General features: G+C 29.5%; 2 protein-coding genes and 1 long non-coding RNA gene across 4 annotated transcripts; 1 reads left to right on the top strand and 2 right to left on the bottom strand.

Annotated features, from left to right (window-relative positions):
* The first annotated feature begins 15 nt into the window (after nucleotides 1-15).
* Nucleotides 16-15,244, top strand: LOC114119145 (nidogen-like). Its single transcript, XM_027980626.2, has 21 exons — nucleotides 16-240; nucleotides 2,859-3,352; nucleotides 7,795-7,898; nucleotides 8,230-8,364; nucleotides 8,688-8,921; nucleotides 8,988-9,191; nucleotides 9,378-9,599; nucleotides 10,014-10,113; nucleotides 10,522-10,706; nucleotides 11,079-11,160; nucleotides 11,323-11,498; nucleotides 11,867-12,046; nucleotides 12,118-12,243; nucleotides 12,784-13,032; nucleotides 13,098-13,300; nucleotides 13,375-13,537; nucleotides 13,780-13,914; nucleotides 14,041-14,326; nucleotides 14,396-14,571; nucleotides 14,792-14,900; nucleotides 14,964-15,244. Exons 1-21 carry the CDS (start codon nucleotides 43-45, stop codon nucleotides 15,079-15,081), a joined length of 3,879 nt encoding a protein of 1,292 aa, XP_027836427.2. The 5' UTR covers nucleotides 16-42; the 3' UTR covers nucleotides 15,082-15,244.
* On the bottom strand, nucleotides 10,874-11,938 carry LOC126549353 (uncharacterized). The gene is made up of 2 exons (XR_007603491.1): nucleotides 11,789-11,938; nucleotides 10,874-11,536 (listed from the first exon to the last, which is right to left on the bottom strand). It is a non-coding gene; the product is annotated as an uncharacterized LOC126549353 (long non-coding RNA).
* Nucleotides 13,567-19,417, bottom strand: LOC114119146 (5'-AMP-activated protein kinase subunit beta-1). Of its 2 annotated transcripts, XM_027980628.2 has the most exons (8): nucleotides 19,185-19,417; nucleotides 18,682-19,074; nucleotides 18,422-18,576; nucleotides 16,628-16,721; nucleotides 16,449-16,566; nucleotides 15,446-15,558; nucleotides 15,237-15,388; nucleotides 13,567-13,889 (listed from the first exon to the last, which is right to left on the bottom strand). In XM_027980628.2, exons 2-7 carry the CDS (start codon nucleotides 18,844-18,846, stop codon nucleotides 15,242-15,244), a joined length of 792 nt encoding a protein of 263 aa, XP_027836429.1. In that variant the 5' UTR covers nucleotides 18,847-19,074; nucleotides 19,185-19,417; the 3' UTR covers nucleotides 13,567-13,889; nucleotides 15,237-15,241. The 2 variants fall into 2 exon arrangements, with proteins under 2 accessions (XP_027836429.1, XP_027836428.1); XM_027980627.2 differs by lacking the exon at nucleotides 19,185-19,417 and having other exon boundaries at nucleotides 18,682-19,178.
* Between the last annotated feature and the right edge of the window lie 885 nt (nucleotides 19,418-20,302).

Genomic DNA, 20,302 nt, shown 5'->3' with positions numbered 1-20,302 from the left:
ATAATGTAACAGCCATCATTCACTTTCAGTTTAACAAAAACCATGGATCGGTTCAGTGAATTTTTACGGTTTTTCTTTTTAATCCTTGTCTTTAGGATAAATAGTTCTACGCAATTAGTTTACCCTTATGGACCAACAGCTGGAGATACACAGTTGCGAGTGGGATACGAGGTTGCTAGCCCAGGAATTCCACTTAGTGTACCTGTGAAGTTCTATAATGAGACTTACGACACAATTTTCGTAAGTTATAAAAAAAAAATCAGTTAAACATATATACTTATTAAACATTATAAGCTACTTATAATATTTTTTCTATTTCAATAAATTAGCTATAACTTTATAAGCCCATGGCAAATTTTAACTCGGTTAATAATAAAGTATAATGGACGCCTATGTCAAAATAAGATTAAGAATATAAACTATAATCATTCTATAAAATATGTTGAGAAAATTAAAATAAATGAAAGCATTTTTTAATTAAATTTTACTATTTTATTACACAAAGAAAAAAATGATAAAACTTAGATTTACAAAATCACATTACGGGTGGTTACAAAATACTAGTAACTGTAACAATCTAAAACTATTTTAATTTGAAATTGGGAAATTTTTTTTCACAAACTCAACACTCAAAGTAAGTACATCAAATATTTTTATTTACATAAATAAATAATAGTAATAACAAAGCATCAGATAAAACAATGAAATCAAAAATTATATTCTAATTTATATTGATATGATATGAAATTGTATCCCTTTGGCAATGTTTAATGCTTCGGTAAACTTGAAAATTTCTGTGCTCTCATGATGCTTGAATGGTGTTCAAGTCATAATAATAGGTAAGTATTTTGTTTTCAGAAATAAAAAAAACTATAAAATAATATTAATGTGTTAAAAATTATATGGAATTAAATTAATCAATTGGTACAGCAAACTCTTTTAGTTATATCTTCTAATACTAATAATAAATCAAATAAAAGGTCAAACAGTCAAGAAACGAAAGATTACGTTTTCGGGAATAAGTGATTTGTTGTAATATTATGTACCTACCTACCAATATAATAAATTGTGAAATCTTAAACTTGAAATCAATAATGATTTATTGTGTTTGCTAAACATTTTTAATTGTACTATACGTTATAATCTAATGAATAATGATGTTACATATGTATAATTAGTTATAAAATGTACATAAATTACGTACAACACGTACCTGCGTAATTCGTTAATAATACAAGTTCTATCAATCACTCATTGTATACGTAAAACATTTCACTAGCATTATTACACTTTTATACAACTATGATAGGTGTCTTATAATTTATTAAAGAGATGGGTAGACCGTAGACGTATGCTGGAAGCGCATAATTTTGAGGTCAAAATTAATTTTAAAATGTATGTATTTTACTAAATGATATAAAATTTGATCGGCTCGAACGTTAGACGAATTTGCCAATATTTCATAATATTTATTTCAGTATTGACTAGCTTGATTATTGTATAGTTACTCCAGTAAACATAAATTATTAATGATTTCTATTTTCTAACAAAGATTTACAAAAAAAAAAAAACTTATTGAATTTATGTTTTTTACTTCATTGTTCCTGTATTTTAGTGTACCTACTACTAAAATAATAATATTGACAATACGGTACCGAGCTGAATCTTCAAGGATATTTTTTTCCCTGAGCTCGTTCTTTTTAGAAAAAAAAAACTTTAGTATTTGGTATGAACATTTTGTATACTTATAACAATCAAATTTATTTTCAAATTTGTTGTTTAGTAAATGCTTACTGAAATGCGTATTTTAAGTACTTTGATCTTTCTAGTTTCTAGATGTTGCCTTCTAGACGTGTACAGACTCCAAAATGTAAGCAGTGTCCATATATTAAAATTATTATGGACTTTTTTAAACCTAATGGGTTTTTAAATTTTAATACACAGTACACACATATCTAATAGAAAAATACAAGTTGCACACTACCTACCACATATCATCAATTCCGAAAGAGTAGTTGTGGCGAGTTAACATTAAAATTAAAATACAATCAAAAGAGAAAAATACAAATAAAACATTGAAAAATGTGTTCCTTTATAGTAAGCATTACAAATTTACAACACAACAATTTTTAATATAATAAAATACTATAGTTAGTTCTCAGTATATGGCTATAGGTAGATACGTTAAATGGTTAAACTGTTGAAGACATTCGACAAATAGATTGTACAGAGTGAATTATCCTAATTTTTCAAATCACGGGAAATTTGATTGGCACTTCGGCCCAAAAATATCAGTGTGTGCTTGGGCAGTAGACAAGCTTTACGTTGTGCGCGAACACCTATGGTCTAGGTAATTATTTAAAATAGATTGCTAATTCTCGATAACTTTTCTATTTATAGTTTATTTATAATAAATATCTGTAGCTAGGTACTCGAATAGGGTCTACCCACGGTATGAAACGTTCTTACAAGACCATAATTAATGTAAACCGCCGAACCACGAAATAATTAGTGAAAGACTCATATCAATAATAATTTTCCTAGTCCACGCACTCGTTTAAATGAATTGATCACAGGTACAAATTACAAAATATAAATATAAGTAATAACAATAATAAAATATATTATATCTATAAAACCCGAAAGTCTCTTTCGTCGGCTGTTTAGGTAGGTTTATAAGTACCACATACCTATGTATTATATCATATACGGTTAAGGATAAGATTTACACGCAACAGTTTGTTTTCTTTTTTTGCGACTTCAGAATTCTGATCGTATTACTTTTGTCGGTAATGTCCACGAATCACCCGATAGACGATCTGTGTAATAACGGGTGATGATGTATGCGTGTGATGCAGGTGAACAGCAATGGACTGGTGTCGTTCAACAACGAGATGCCGACGTTCTTCAACGTGCCGTTCCCGCTCGACTACCCCGCTTTGGCCGCGTTCTACGCCAACGTGGACCTGCGCGGCAGCGGACAGGTGTACTACCGCGAGGACCGGGACCCGCGGACCCTGGCCCACGCCGACGGCCAAGTGTCCCGGTTCTACCCGCGGTACCAGGGCCGGTTCGCCGCCGCGTCCGTGTTCGTGGCCACGTGGCACCGGGTGGGCTACTACAAGAAGAACGCCGACCGGACCAACACGTTCCAGGTGGCCGTGGTCACCGACGGCCACGAGACGTTCGTGCAGTTCGCGTACCCGTCGCCCATCCAGTGGGTGCAGTCGTTCGGCGGCATGGCCGAGGTCGGACTGCCCGACGCCAAGGCCCAGGCCGGGTTCAGCGCCGCCGACGGGCGCATACACGTTCTCCGGGGATCGGGAAGCGATCAGATACACAACTTGGACAGGTAAGTCGTCCTGCTTCTCCGGCGTGATGCGAGTTACGATACGCGAGATTACCGTTTTTACATATATTATGCGATGTCCCGCGAGCTATATAATATGATAATGGTAAATGGCTATATTTTGATTAAAATGCCAAAAAAAAAATAAAAACAAACATAATCGTATTTGCGTCAATATTATATTAACACGTATATATAATAAAAAAACATATATTTAGTGTCCATATATAGGTTAAGTTATAATAAAATTATAGTAAAAATAAAAATGCATGTTACAAATTTTAAAATTTACAATGTACAGATTTGTATTTGTGCATAATTTTTCTTCGATTTATTATTATATTATTATACTCATCGTAAGTACATATAATTAATATATAAAAATACTAAATCTTCAATAGATAACGATAAATATTACAACTGCCTATTTTAATACAAACACGAAAATTAGAAATACAAATTCATAAATTGTAATGGTTATAATAAATGGGTTGGTTAAAATTGAGCGCTTTATAATACACTAATATTATAATACCTACTATGTTTTTATTTTCTCCTTATATCGTTTTGAGGCTTATGTCCACCACCGTCTATCAGAAATATCACAATATACTAGTGACAGGTATACTTGGTGGACGGGTACACTGGTGTAAATCATAATCATTTGCCATCGTTGAATTATTCGAGTAGATATTTGTGTTTTTCGAAACTAAAATCACTTTCATGCGATTTAAACTGTAGCTGACGGCTGGTATGGGAACCATATAGGTGTTATAAATCTAAAACGATATACATGCTTTATGCACTTCGTTTTCGATGAAATGAAAAATGTAACTTTTCGGCATTTTAAGACTTAATTTTTTTTTAAGACTGTCACGTTTTTAATCTTATAACCCGAAGTAGAAGCATTTATGTAGTCTTTTAAATTATTAATGAGCGTTTAAAATGCAGATTAGCTGGAGTAGTGTGATGCAGGACTATAAATTTGACATGGCCCCTCACCACTTCACAACGCTCATCTGTAAACTCTTATAATACTTCTTAACAAAAACCCATTTTCGTTTTAACTTCCTCTTACCACTGTTTTATGCCAACTCACTCATTGTTAATATACATTTTAAGTAGGTAATTTTCATAACAGTTCTACATAATACATAATAGTATTTTACCTGTAGCGGTGATGGTCAGTATACTCAGTAAGATACTAATATACTATGTAGTATACCTACCTATATTGTAACTTAATAATTCTCATTATATTTACTCATGTTATTATGATATTATATAGTAACTCGTTAATCATATTATACCCTAAAGACTTTACTCATTAAATTCATTTTTGTTTTTTCGAATGTAACTTTCATGAAATTCAGTGCATCTATATTCTATATACATAATGAGTACCAATATTATACTTACTCGTGTTCGTGTAATATAATATGTATGCATGTGCTCGTTAATTATACTAAATATTTAAATAAGTAATAATTAGTCAAATCTACTCATTCACATCATTTCACTAAATCTTAAACTTAATCTATAACTTCTATATCATCATCACCGGCATAAAATCTATAATCTATAACTTCTATATCATCATAACGACACAAATTATAATATTAGATCATACGAAAAATATAAAGATATTAAAAAAAAAATAGCATCATTCCAAACAATCGAAATAAAATTAAACTATACCACTAATATAATATGATGTATTATTATTATTTTTACCGATAGTAAACATTTGTATGGATGATGTTTATCGTTTAACACACATAGTATTTCAAGTATTTGGCCATAATGTTATTAATTGTTAACTAATTATACTACGGCGATATCTATGCATAATCATGACCATCACATAATAATATTTATAAAATCTTATGAATGGATTAGTCATATTTTTCAACCGAGGAAAACTAAAAAACGAGTTCAACAAAATATATTTATAGTTTATATCAATTATACATTACTCTGTTTAACATAATAATATTATTAATAATCGACTAACATCTATTGTAGATTGCAAAGTCCACATATTATACCGCTATGGCGTGATATCGATAGATTAACAACTATACAGTCATTAGTGTGTCCAGTATAGGCACGTAAAAGTGTGTGTGGACCTGAACTGACTTTTATTTGAGTCATGTCAACTTGTCGAGTTAAATTTATTACTGATTAATTTTAAACTTAACTTAAAGTTATAACTGAACTTCTTAATGTTGATTCAACCATTGATTGATTAATGATTACTGACTGTTATGTAATCGATGACTTAAGTTAACGAACTCGAATTGAATTTATTTATCCTAACCTTGTCCCAGTAGCGTATTTTAGGGGGGGGGAATGATATTTCCCCCCTTGATAAATAAATAAATGATTCATTATTTAATTCAAATTATTTAATATATTGTCATGTTTTATAATTATAACTTATAAGGTTCAGATACAATATTTATTATAGGTATGCAGCTATAATAAATTGATAGTAACTTCATATATTTCGAATAGAGAGAAAAACTAATTTAGTCATATCTCCCCCTCAGATAAATCCTAAATACACCATTGTCTTGTTCACCTTAGATATTTAGTCGATAGTTTTAATGCATAGTACCTACCTATAATATTATTGCTATTATAACTCGTTATGTGAGTATTTGCTCTTCAGCTGTTTATAATAACTTATACTCAGCATTTAACCGTGACGTTTGATTACATTGTTATTTGTTGCATTTTTTTTTTTGCTTTCGTCCACAAATTTGTGATTCTAAATCATATTACTGTAGCATATTGCCATATTATAATTTAAATAAATATTTGTTAAAAAGTGTAATCGCATTAGGTAACTAATTAGTCGAAACTTATTAGAAATGAAAATTATAAACTAAAATAATGTTATCATTATTTCATACAATAATAATTACGTATTCATATTATCGTGTTTTATAATCGTAGGAATAAGATAAATATGTAATACGCTCGTGTTTTAAATTAAATACAAGAAGTTTATTTATGTATAACGAACGTGAAAACGTCTATAATTAACAATAGTCAACTGCTGATAAATAAATATCTACAGTTCACAGAGTTCACCTTTTACTTATTATATTTTTAGTTTATATTTCAAACCATATTAAAGGTCGCGTAAACTGTTGATGTTTTACCATTACAGATTTATATTTTTTATTTTCACAACCGAATTAACTGGTTGCTTAATATATTACACTTGATATTTGGTAAAGGTAAAATGTACGTTATTAAAAAAATAACATCGTGAACTCAGATCTGCATTGGGTATAACTTTAGTATTATAATAATAAATAAAATGTCGATTACAAAAAATATTTAAAACGTCCATAGACAATAAATAATGGAAAGTATAGTTCTTAAAGTTCTTATAAATATTAAAATTTATGAATCTTTTTTCTATATGGTCACTACAATTGTTAGAGATATTCTAAAAAAAGCCCCGAGAAAAATCCGTTAAAAATAATAGACTTTTTTGATGGCAGTAGCCAGTAAGCCACGACATTGGAAAACAATTCTGTTGTATTAAAATTTACTTATACTGATATTGTATTAATATATTCTTATTTTATAAGAATTAATATTTATTTATTTCATTGTGTGACTATAGTTTATATTATATTCATAAGAAATGTTATTTTATGATTTTTAACTTCTACATTAAAATTCATATTCTAAACTAACTATAAACTCCTTAATCTCGCCACAAGTTTTTACTTAATAAGACTAGATATCGAGTAATAATAGAAATAAAATTAAACATTAAAAACTATATTCATTATTCAATATGTACCTAATTATGTTATCTAAACACGTAGGTAAGTGTTATTATTATTCGGATAAAAATAAATAAATATGATGTTATGATTGTATGATTTGCACTGCGATACATTATGTTAAAATAAATAATATCAAATATCAATAATTAAAGCATAATCGTTGAATGTTTAGTGGTTTTGTTGATATAGGCGTCTTTTTTTTCTAAGAATTTTTTTCCCAGGCTTTTTGCCTCCGGACATTTTTCTACTAGATTTGTTATTGCTCTGTGTTATTGTGTAGTGTATAATATTTATAATTATAATTTATAAATGAATCGTCCGTTTTCCGATACTGTGCGTTTGTATGAAAATTTGATTGTGTCAATGACAAAGTTACGTTCGATGGACTCAGTCCCTGAGCGTAGTGTATCCACATTCTACATACATTTAGTACATACTATAATATAGAATTAATGGTATTTTATATTTATATCCACCATTGGCAGTAAGACCCTAGTAATCTATAGGGTTTTCTTTTCAAAATAATTATTAATCACTTTTGTGTATACCTATATAACTATATTACATAAACATAATATTGTACACAGTTAGGACATAGTACATAGGTATATTGATTGATCTTGTTATGCGTAGATGGAGTAACACGGACGCGCCGGGTGTTTGGTTATATCGTGTGGGCAACATCGGAACGAACGAAAACGTAGAACCACCCGAATTTCCCGGAAGTGTCAGACCAGGTACTTTATTATTATATAACTATTATACACCTAAAAATGCCGTTTTAGTCTAAAAAGCTGTACACTTGGATATACTCTATGGACATTTATAAATATATAACCCTTTTATATTTTATGTAATAACTAATAAGTAACTGTAGGTATATTCTCAAAAAAAAAATTACTTCCTAATTTTATTCGATGTCTTGTGAATGAAATATTGTTATTTCCGTAATCGTTAAACGAAAAAATGTAATTTTTTTAGAAATTGATCGGAAATAATTTCACTTTACGTTTCCCGTGTATCGCTATTTGATACGGTGATAGTTAAAATATATTATATATGTTCCAGACGAAGGTTTGACTTGCGCAATAGCCGGAGCTTTGTGTCACAATCAAGCGTCATGCGTAGATTACGAACAAGGGGATATGTGTTGCATATGCAAGCAAGGGTACTTTGGCAATGGCGTGACTTGTATCAAAGAAAGTGAGTTGACTCTTAATTTAATTATAAAACATTACGATTTATGTTGAGCTCAGTTATAGTCTAGACTTAATGTATCGTTTAAGTCATCTAATGTTCGTCCTCGATGAAAAAACAGTATTATATCTACTCGTAGATACATTTTAACATTTATCTATAAATAAACTTAGTTCGAAACATTAGTTCGAAGGATTATTGAACTATGGTGAACAAATTAAAAGTAATAAACACCATTCAAGAGCATCTTATTCGCATATAAATATATGAATGAGAAACTTTCGATCATAATATACCTATTTTGTTATATTTTCGTATATCGCGCACAGATGTACCGGTCCGTGTCAGTGGAAAAGTCAGCATAGACGTCAACGGGATCGCCATGCCGGAGTCAGATTTACAGGCTTACGTGGCAACGATGGACGGCCGAGTGTACATGGCCATCTCGGACGTGCCCACCAACTTGGGTTTTGAGTTGCAATACCTGTCCGTGTTCCCATCAGTAGTCGCTTGGCTCTTCTCATTACACTCGGAAAACGCGTACAACGGATACCAGTTAACGGGTTAGTCATTAGTTGTATGTAATACGACTATAATGCGTATATTATTTTGCATTCATCAATGTATAGGCGGAGTGGTCAACTATACTTCTGAAGTGACTTTTCCGGGAACCGAACACAGGATAACCATTCATCAACGGTTCTTCGGACTCAATTCGTTTGACCAATTGATAATGGACGCCACCGTACAGGGAACAACGCCTCAAGTCCCGTTGCCGCATACGAGATTCACTTTACCCAACGACAATCATCAACAATATACCATTGCAAACGGTGAGTGAAATAACATTTTAATATATTAAAATATAGTCCCATAGACTCGAGACTCACTAGGTGTAAACACTCAAAGTGCGTTAAAATTCCTGATCGTATAATAATAATTATTACTATACAATGATCAAATATTTATAGTAAGACATAAAAAATTTATAATATTCTTTTATATTAAAATTTGAACAGGTCGTATGCACTCGTATTACACGTACAGGTACAAACAAGAAGGGTCAGATTTTGAACAGCAAGTGACCGTGGCACAAAAATTCGAATTTTCTCAACCATGTAACAAGGCCGCCAAAGGATTTACGTCGTTCATGTTACAGAATTCCAAAGCTTTCGCCTATTACGAAGAAAAAGTAAAAATCTTGAGATTAGTCAGCACAAACAACATATTTCTGCCGTTCGGTAAGTACTATAAGCAGTATAAGCTATACTTACAATAAATACTCAGTTTCTTCCAACTTCAAATATTTTTTGGCATTATCTACTAAGCTAAAAAGAGCTAAGAGACTTAAAAAATATACATATTTATTTGAAATTCATTAACATTCACCATAAAAACAATAATGTAGCTTTAGTAACGAGTTAATATAAGCTGTATAGGGTAGAGAAAAGTGTTCTCTATTCAAGAGTAATAAAGGCTCAAAGCATTTTTCGATTAAATCTCCGGTATATAGGTACCATTCAGTGCTTAAGTCACTGTTAAAATAACGATATTTTGAGGGGGGGCAACGTAGATATTCGGCGACAAGTCATTATAATTATTGTTTAATTTTTGTTGTGCGCGGTATACATGAAACCCTCAATATGGTTACACAGAAGATACACAGGATCCTTGCAGCGATGGACATGTAAAATGTGTTGCGAACAGCACGTGCGTCAGGGAGGGTAGTACTTTCAGATGCGAATGCAATCTAGGGTATGTATACATATACAATATTATCTAACTCATATCTACATACTTTTAATATTATTATCAACTGTTTGTGATGACTTTATAACCTGTACCTATTCGATTTAAAAACTTAAAATAACAAAATACACATACAACAGCTGCAGAATATAATATCCATTATAGACTCTTATTATAATGTTATCTTATAATACGCTTTGATTTTTGCGATATTCTAAACACATTTTGTCTTGCCTAGATCAATTATATTATAAAATTACACTGTTTTGAAAAAATATACGATTTCTTATACCAATCTCTTCTCCTAACCCGCGCATAATCCGACAAAAAAGATGATTATTCTAACAAAATAATGGCTGTTCGATATACTATGTTTGATCTTAATACGAGTACTTGTTTTATAATATTTCACAGATTCCATTCGTTGTACGGTACCGAGTCCGGGTGTGTAGATATCAACGAGTGTCAAGACAGAATTGATCGATGTGACCCGAACGCCATGTGCGTTAACGAAGTGGGAACCTATAGCTGTCAGTGTAAACCAGGATTTGAAGGAAATGGTTATTTTTGCGGAGCCATTACTGAAGCTCCAACTACGGGTAAATATCATTCAATTTTTTTTTATAAATAGGATTCGATACTGACAGTTTTTAAGGGATTTTATACAGCAATTTTCTAAGGGTGTAAAATTCTTAATATTCTAAGCCTAACAATTAAATTTTAAAAGATTTATTAAGCCCAATTTAGAAAAAAAAAACTGTTTAAGTCAACTTAATATTTTTTCATTTATTAATTTTCACAAGTTCTGTATCCAATTAGATTACCAAGATAATTTGTGCAACCAGTATAACGTAACGGGGCTTGGATGTAATTAAAAATATTTATCACTAATACCCCGGAAAGGGGTTGTATTTAAAAATGTATGTACCATTGAACTTATGTCAACTTCGAAATTCGTATATTTTTTTTAGAATCAACATCAAGGGCTTTTAACATCGAGAACAGCGTTTGTGATGTGCCTAATAATATTAGCACTTGTTCCTGCATTCAAGGGTAAATTAATCGTTTATTTATTACTTTATTAGGAACTGATAACGTTACAAATTATTTATAAAAAGAACTTTTATCTTATTAAGCAGATTTAACTATACAATAGGTATATTTTAAAATAACAACGTTTCCTCAAATTAAATAGTAAATATTTGTCAACTATAGTTATGAAATACGACTGTTATCGAGCGATTCCACCGATTTCGAGTGCATAGATGTCAACGAATGCAGTATACCAGAAGTCTGTCACAGGGATAGTTATTGCACGAATTATCCGGGCACTTACGGGTGTACTTGCAATGCTGGTTTCATAGGCGATGGACTTAGGTGTTTACCATTATGTAAGTTCATACGGGATAATCCATTTGTAGTTTTATACCTACACACATTTTTCAATTTAATTTTATGTTTTTAATAAAATAAATAGTATTTGTAACATGCCACAAAAGTTTAATTGTTTTCACAATTATAATTTATAAAGAGAAAACAAACGTCTTCGTATTAGATAAACATTTAAACCATTATGATGCAAAAATGAATTATTTCACTCCATAATTAATGACTATAATATTGTTTTCCAAAAACGTAAACATTTACTTAGAAAACTAGGATGAATAGGTATAATAGATACCTATAATAATATTGTAGAAACGATTGTACACTTTAAAATATATCGATGGCATAATTCAGTAATATATATTGTTCATAGCTCCTAGATGCCGGTTGGAAGGACACAGATACGTAGGTCAGGGGTGTCCCGTGGAGAAAACTTGCATCAGGGATTTGTGTCAATGTCCGTCATCGTACGTTGACGTCGGACAATATTGTGCGCCCTATGACGATGTTTCTACTGTAGAACCGGAAATCGCCGTAACAGAATCGTCATCGAGTGAGTCTCGGTCTAACAACTAATGTCGTTAATTAATTATGTTATTAATATAAAGCTTAACATTTTTTTAGTTTCGTGTGCCGAGATCAACACATGTCATGCTCATGCCCAATGTAACTTTGTGAGCTCTCAGCAACGACACAAGTGTCAATGCAATCCGGGCTATGAAGGAGACGGATATGAGTGTTCGCTTCTTGGTAAGAAAATAAGGAATACAGTATTATTAATTTAAAAAAAAAAAAAGTTGAAAATATATTATATCAGTTAAACTAAGGCCGGAACATTTATTACTATTATCTAGTAATATTTTTCTAAATACTTAGTGACAAATTCTATAGTTTTTAATGTTCATTCAATGCTCATTTCTTTAAAAAGTAGATTTCTACTATGTCTATCTATTTTTAATTTATAGTAATAGTTGCTCAAGAAAATAGCTATTATTATACAATTATTTTACAAATTCTCCAATATGATGCATCATGATTGAGAATTGTTAGTATTTTTAAAAGCTATAGTAAATTGGGACAATAGAGCAAATTGCACATTTTACATTATTTACATTTGATAACAATAGTTTCATCGATGGATGATGTACCTATAGAATGATTAGAATTTAAAAATTTAAAAGGATAAAAAAAAGTTAGATTAAATTATTAATGTAATATTATTAATTTATTATATAATTATATTATATATTAATATTTATATATTGTAAACTTAACTTAAAAATTATTTAGAATTATCGTGTTCAAAATCAAACATCTGTGATGTACATGCTAGCTGTCAAATGATTGATGGTCATTCAATATGTGTATGCAACAGTGGATACGAAGGAGATGGTATAATATGTACACCATCAGGAGAATGTGTATCAGACTCAAATTGTGGTCCAAATGAGATGTGCATGTATAACGAAACCAGTTACATATATAGCTGCAGGTGTTTGGAAGGTTATCAAAAGATTGACAACAAATGCCAAAGATCGCGTAAGACAAACATATATTTTACTTATAATAAACAATAGTAATGTAATATTTTAAACCAATCTCAGGCTGTTCATACGAATGTCACAAATATGCCAGTTGTGTACAAGAAGAAAGAAATAATTATGCATGTCGTTGTTATAACGGATACACGGGTAATGGTGTTACACATTGTGAACGGATAATCGAAACTGGCTGCACAGAGAACTCGTGTCCACCAAATACTGAATGTAACAACGTTGGAAATACTTTTAAATGTTCTTGTGCCCAGGTAATAAATAAAATAGGCACTTTACTTAATAAAAAAAAAAACAATTTTCTAACCTAATGTTTTATTTTCTGAAGGGATATACTGAAAACTGGTATGGTTCAGAATTATCGTGCACAGAGACCTGTGTAGTAAACAACAGCATTTGCCATCCATTGGCTCAATGTGTAGTTGATTCATCAGGACATTATATTTGTCAATGTAGACAAGGATACTTAGGAAATGGTCATTATTGCAAAGGTAAGACAAATATTTAAATATTATGTATATATATATATAAACATAATTAACATTTATTTAAATTACAATAGTTTGTTTATAAAACATCAATTTATAGCATCTATAAAACAAAATATTAAATATTTACATAGAATTTATGTATCAAAAAAATAAATTAATATTTTTTTTGTAGCCAAGTGATTAGCAAATCACTTCTGCTCAGACTTATTTTACCCTTATACTTAAGTATCATTTGTTTTAAGAAAATAAAAAAACGACAAAAGAAGACATTTACTTACTAGTAAATCAAGGGATGGCAACATTGCATATTCCAACAGTTCCAAACAAAACAAGAGGGGATTATCCAATTCATCTGCAATTTGATAAAATAGCCATTGGTAAGCATTAAACATAAAATTCTATTAAAATAACATAAATAATATGATGTATACCTGAATATTATTAAAAATTGAATATTACTCAACATGCCTGGCCAATACTAATAAATTATATTTTATTTCAAGGTTTAGCGGTTGATTGTTTAGAAGAGCAGGTGTATTGGAGTTATATAGCAGACCGAACAATTAAATCATCTAAACTGAATGGTTCAGATGTGCAAGAATTTATAACTACTGAAGCTACATCAACTGAAGGATTAACCATCGACTGGATTAATAGAAAGATTTATTGGACAGATTCTGGTTTAAAACGAATAATGATGGCAGATTTGACTAATAAAACACATATGTCGATAATAGCCAACTCTTCATTAAGTAATCCTAGAGGAATTGCAGTTTATCCAAACAGAAGGTAGAATTATTATTAATATAAAAATGAAATAATTTAATAAAATAATTTATATCTATTGATTATGGTTAGAAAATTATTTTGGTCAGACTGGAATAGAATCAGTCCTAAAATTGAATGGTCTGATTTGGATGGTAGCCAAAGAGAAGTTTTTGTTCAAGGACCTAATGTCAAATTACCAAACTCGATAGCTATAGATTGGTACACAGATGAAATCTGTTGGGCAGATGCAGGTTTAAAAAGCATAGGTAATTATAATTGCACACTATTCCATAAAAAAAATATATACATATATATATCTTCCTATTTATATTATTAAAAATTAATACTAAGCAATTTATTGTCTTATTTTTATTAATTACAATTTAATGTAATAAACATATATATATTTAATTTATAAATTAAAACTTTAAATTATGTATATGAATAAAAATTAAGTTTTAATTATTTTTAATATTTATATTTTAGAATGTATTGGAATAGAGAGTCGATTACAACGGACTGCTGTTGCTAATTGTAGTTATCCATTTGGACTAGCTATTACTAGAGACAATTATTATTGGACTGATTGGATAACGTATGTGATTTCATGTTTTGAAAGTTTAATACCATTTTAAATGATAATATATTTATATTTTAGAGGGAAAATTGAATTTACTGGAAGAAATGAAAAATTGAAGAGAGAAAGTCTACCAGTACCACTACATGGTAATGGAAAATTGTATGGAATTGCAGCAGTTACCGGAAAATGTCCCTAATATTTAAGACTGAATAAAACTATAAAAGTAATTCGTGAAAATTTGTTTAAAAAATCCAATGAAAAAAATTAACCACATATGGTAGCAGAACTTCAGTCTAATGTATTTTGTCCTAATAATAATTGTATTAATAGTAAAATAAATAAAACATGTACCATGTTCAGATTGGTTTATACAGCAGAGTAGTAACATATTTTTTACGATATCTGTGTGTTGCACTCAACACCATAACTCCATCCTTAATCGAAAGAGCATACAAATGGTTAAGCATCACATGGTTTGGTTCTGGTAAAAGTGTTGGTTCACACTAAAACATAAAATTATAAATATATATATATTATTTCATATGGATGAAAATAATTACTGAAACTGGAGTGTCTTTGTTCAATATCACTTGCAGAAGATGTGGTGGTAAAATTGGTGGTCCAGAAACTTTCTGCCAAGGAACTGATGAAGGAATATCTTGAGAAAATCCACCTGAATGTAAAAAATCGTATTAAAAAAAAGATACAAATAGGTTCCAGTGGCATAACTACAAGGGGTGATGTAGGTGATATATCATCCCCCGACCTTTTTTTTTATATAATATAATTAATTATAACTTGTGAGATACCTAAGAAGGTTTTTTTTTACAAATGAAAAATATCTATATCACCCTCCCCCCCAAGGTAGTCCTAGTTACGCCACTGAAAGGTTCAGATGATAGATATTCATCTAAATATATTAAACTTGTTTATATTTATTTGTATCACCTATAGTGAGTTTATGCCTCATTTAGGATTGATGTTAAGTAAAATTAAAAATAGCCAATAATTACAAACACAAAAGACCTGTAATGTTTAGCTGTGTACAACTCTACAAGATATGAAAACCCAACCTTAAAGATATTCTAGGTATTATTCAGTAAAATAATATATAAACAAAAAACCCATACTAAATATTGAATTATTTGGAGCAATACGAGATTTATATAAAAAATTCTAACTTGATAAAAAAATGTTTAATTTTTTTAATTTATTATAATAATTTACATAATTTCTGCTAAAATTGTATAAGTTGGTTGATATAATTAAATAACTTTAAAATAAAAAAAAAATTATGTTAAAATGTAAAAAAGTTTTTTAGAAACATAAAAAAATGTGTGATATGTTTGGTTTTGTTTAAAAAAAGTTGTTTTTAACTTAAGAAATAAAAAAGCTAGATCCCTCTTTAAAGGATATTTCTTCATCATTTTAGGTACACTTTTATACGACATCAGCCGGTCACTTCCACCCAAAAACACATTATACTCAATTATAGATATTTAAGAACAAAAAAAAAAAATTCTCGACTTAGTAGTCAATTTATAAAATAAATATGATGATTACTTTTTTCAATGCCATTTTCATCAATTGAATCAACATCTAATGCTTGAAAAACTTCAAAGTCTGTTTTCTTAACTACTACTTTGTTATTTGTTATACCCGGATCACCTTCAATCATGCTCTATAAATAAAAATCAGGTAATTTAACGGATCTTTTCAAAATACTGCAAATATAAACTTACAACTTTAGTATCACATTGCCAATTGCCATCAACACAAAATTTATAATGGTGTTCACCTTCTGGCAAGTCAATTATAGTTACAAAATCATTGTGACTGGAATCAGAAACAAAATTGATAGTACATTATTTATCTATTTTTTAAAAGAAAAACAATATCAATTGTATGACATGTAGAATGTCAATGATAAGAATGATAAGATTAAAATCTATAAATTATTAAAATATGTATTTGCTCTAAAGTAGTTCTTAAACTACTGTGGTCCCAAGAATCAATGGCATTATCGTTACATCAATTTTAATTTAATTTATTCTCACACACCCAGAGGAGTATTTAGGCACAGGTCCTATAGGCCCGGACCTAAAGTAGCAAAATTTGGAAGGTGGTAAATTTTAACAATTTTTTTCTCAAACTAATTTTAAACTTGGTAATTTTATTCAAATTTTCAAACATAAAAAAAATTAACTATAAGATATTTAAAAATATAATAGTTGTAAAACAGTGTACCAATACACTTAACAAAAGAAAAAAATTAATCTGTTCTGTTACTTGAACATTTTAAACTTGATTATGCTTAAAATATTTGAGATGTTCAAATTCAAACTTAAAATGATCTCATAAGTTTGATGTGATTGAGAGTTTAAACTTTTAAAAACTAAAATTCCTATTCAATAACCGACAATAAAAACTAAAATGCAGTTTTAATATAAAATAATGATATTAGTATAATACCTATTTAAATTTTGTAAAAATAATTATTTTTATTTTTAATAGTAGATATAAATGAAGACATGTTTAATATTACCCAAATAATAATTGATTATATTCTATAGGTACCTAAATTAGAGTTCCTTATAAAACTATACATTATAAATTTCTAAAAATTAAAATTTTATGTTAAAAATATTGTTATTAAAATGTTAACTATATACCTACCCAAATTAATTTTCAAAATTCAATTGATGTCAATAAAAGATGATAGCACATAATCAAGTAGTGTATCTCACAAACAAGTAACATAAAAAATTTGTTTTCCACAAAACCAATTTTGTTTTTTTAGCATTAACGTTAGTTAGGTATTTATTATGGTAAACAGTCAAAAAGTCCAAAAATACAAAATATTCTACTAAATTATTATTTATAATTAAATGATTTATATATTTTTTATATTTGTATTTGCATATATAATTAACATTAATTTTTGTCAATTTATATCTATTTTAATTTTAAACTGTACCTATCTACCTAAGTACAAAAATATAATATATAATACATATGTACACATTTTTTTTAAATTTTATTAACACAAAAATTAATATTAATTATATTTAATTATGTATACATGATATATACCTATATAAGAAAATTATATAATTATTATAAATAACAATTTAATAGAATATTTTTTAATTTTAAACTTTTTGTCCCACAATAAAAACTGAAATCAGATTTTATGTCCATAGACTTTTCATACTAGATTCATATTTTGTTATGTAATAATATTTTAAGGTAAGATGTCCTCTTATATGTTACAGCAATGTCAATGTTTTGGAAATTAGGAATATTGAATGTTATATTATGAACCATACTCGTGAAAATTCAGTGAATATATCAACAGTAATTACATCACGTATACTGTATACATCAAATATATTGATCCAATGTTTAGTTTTGTCTACTCAAAACCTTACTTTCCCTTTCTTAATGATCAATGGTAACTACCTACAGTGAACAAAATTTAAGTTTAAGATTTGTAATACACAAAAGTATGATTGCATTGAATAATATAAAAATACCTTTGAACCATTGGTATAGGTTTCCATTCAGAGAATGTGCCACTGATGAACACTTGTTTGCCACCACCTTCCCATCTGAACACGGTCGGTAACATTTTATTTTCGGTGTCACTTTCCGACATTGAATGTGGAATGCCATCGGTGAATTCATCGTCCTTATGAATCAAGAACATTAAATTAAACAATAGGCAGATAAAAGAAATAAACAATACTCAAAGTACACAACAAATGTGCCTATTAAACAACTGTTATTAACATACATTTGGTTTAGATGAACTCTGTGGGAACGAATTAGTGTCGTGTAACCCAATAGAATCAGAAGTTTTATCAAACACAAACGCTTGACTTTGCACTTCTTTCGATGGAGAGGAAGGAACGATCAAACCCGCCGACTTGTGGCGCTGATTGCCACTAGTGTTACCCATAACCGTGTACAATAGGCACTACTGTCTACAGTCAAACGGAATGAATATTATTACAACTTGCCGCTAATCGTTATTGTCTTTGACTGTCGAGCCTTTGGAACGCGATTGTAGCTCGACGTTTACACGGAATTATTGTTTTTTTTTTTAATTGTACGTTTTAACTTGTTGTTTGTGCGTCATCGTAATCGTTTTTCCATCCATCGAATACGATTATTAACAATTACAATACTGTACGATTGAACAAACATTAAAAAACGAACATGAAAACAAAAACATTTATAAAATTAAAACACAATACTGTAAAAAAAAAAAAAAAACAAGAGAAATGTTCGTCTTACGCTCTTATCAGGACAACGGCGCCATCATCCTAAGGTCGTTTATGATTACGGCTCACAGTGATTACTGATTGGGTACGTTGTACGATTTTTTTTTTATTCTGCGTAACAACTAAAACAACAACTAAACAAGACAAGTTTCGTCGTTTCCGGTAAAAAGTATCCTCTGGGCACCGAGCCACCGCCGAATCTGTCTGACAGGCGGCACTTGTCAGTATTTCAGTAATAATTAGACACGAAACAAGTTTAATATTAAAATTATACTGGTTCGCAAAATAAATCGAATTACAATGTAATTTACTCGTAAGTCATAACTCATAACAAATGAAATTTATTCTGTAATGATATTCAGCGTCGTCGGTCATCATTGTCGAACGCTTCTAAATTTTTTTTTTGCTAGATTACAGACTAGATTAATTACATATCTACCTATTATTATTATTTTATATTAACTATTTTTTTATTATAAACAACGCATTATACATTACATGTAAACGGTTTTTCTTTACACATGGCTATACTTACTGACGTCTCGACCCCACCACGATGAAAAATGTGTATTTTTTTTTTTATTCGTTTATTTTTAGAACGTGTAATTAACAAGAATTTTCACTGATCGAGACGATCGAGTGTTTCTTCCAAAACCCAAACGACAGGATAAAAAAAAAAACAACGCGGGTTACAAATTTACAATTTTGCAATGTAAATTACATGTAGATGATAATAAGAGTTAAGTTCAAATTCTACCAATTATTGAGCATGGAACAACACTCAACAATATTGAATGTTAAGTGCCGCGCTACCTATTTGCCTAACACGAGCAATTGACTCGTAATATTATTAATTACATATTCTACGTTCCTGGTACCTATATCATTACTATTTCATTCTCGCGATTCTGCAAGAAATGACTGATAGGTACGATGCCGGGAAATTGTATAAATAATTTTAGATAGGTATCGGCATTTTTAACAATAAATTATAAAAGTATTGTACCTACCGAGTTGTCAATTAAATCTCAATACTACAGCATTCAATATTGGCATTGATTAAATATACAGTATATTTAATCAATGATATTGGTCATCGATAAGGGAAACAATATTGTTATCATAATATTA

The sequence above is a fragment of the Aphis gossypii genome, chromosome 1 (genome assembly GCF_020184175.1).
Source record: "Aphis gossypii isolate Hap1 chromosome 1, ASM2018417v2, whole genome shotgun sequence".
NCBI lineage: Eukaryota > Metazoa > Arthropoda > Insecta > Hemiptera > Aphididae > Aphis > Aphis gossypii.
This window is presented reverse-complemented; position numbering and strand designations above follow the sequence as displayed.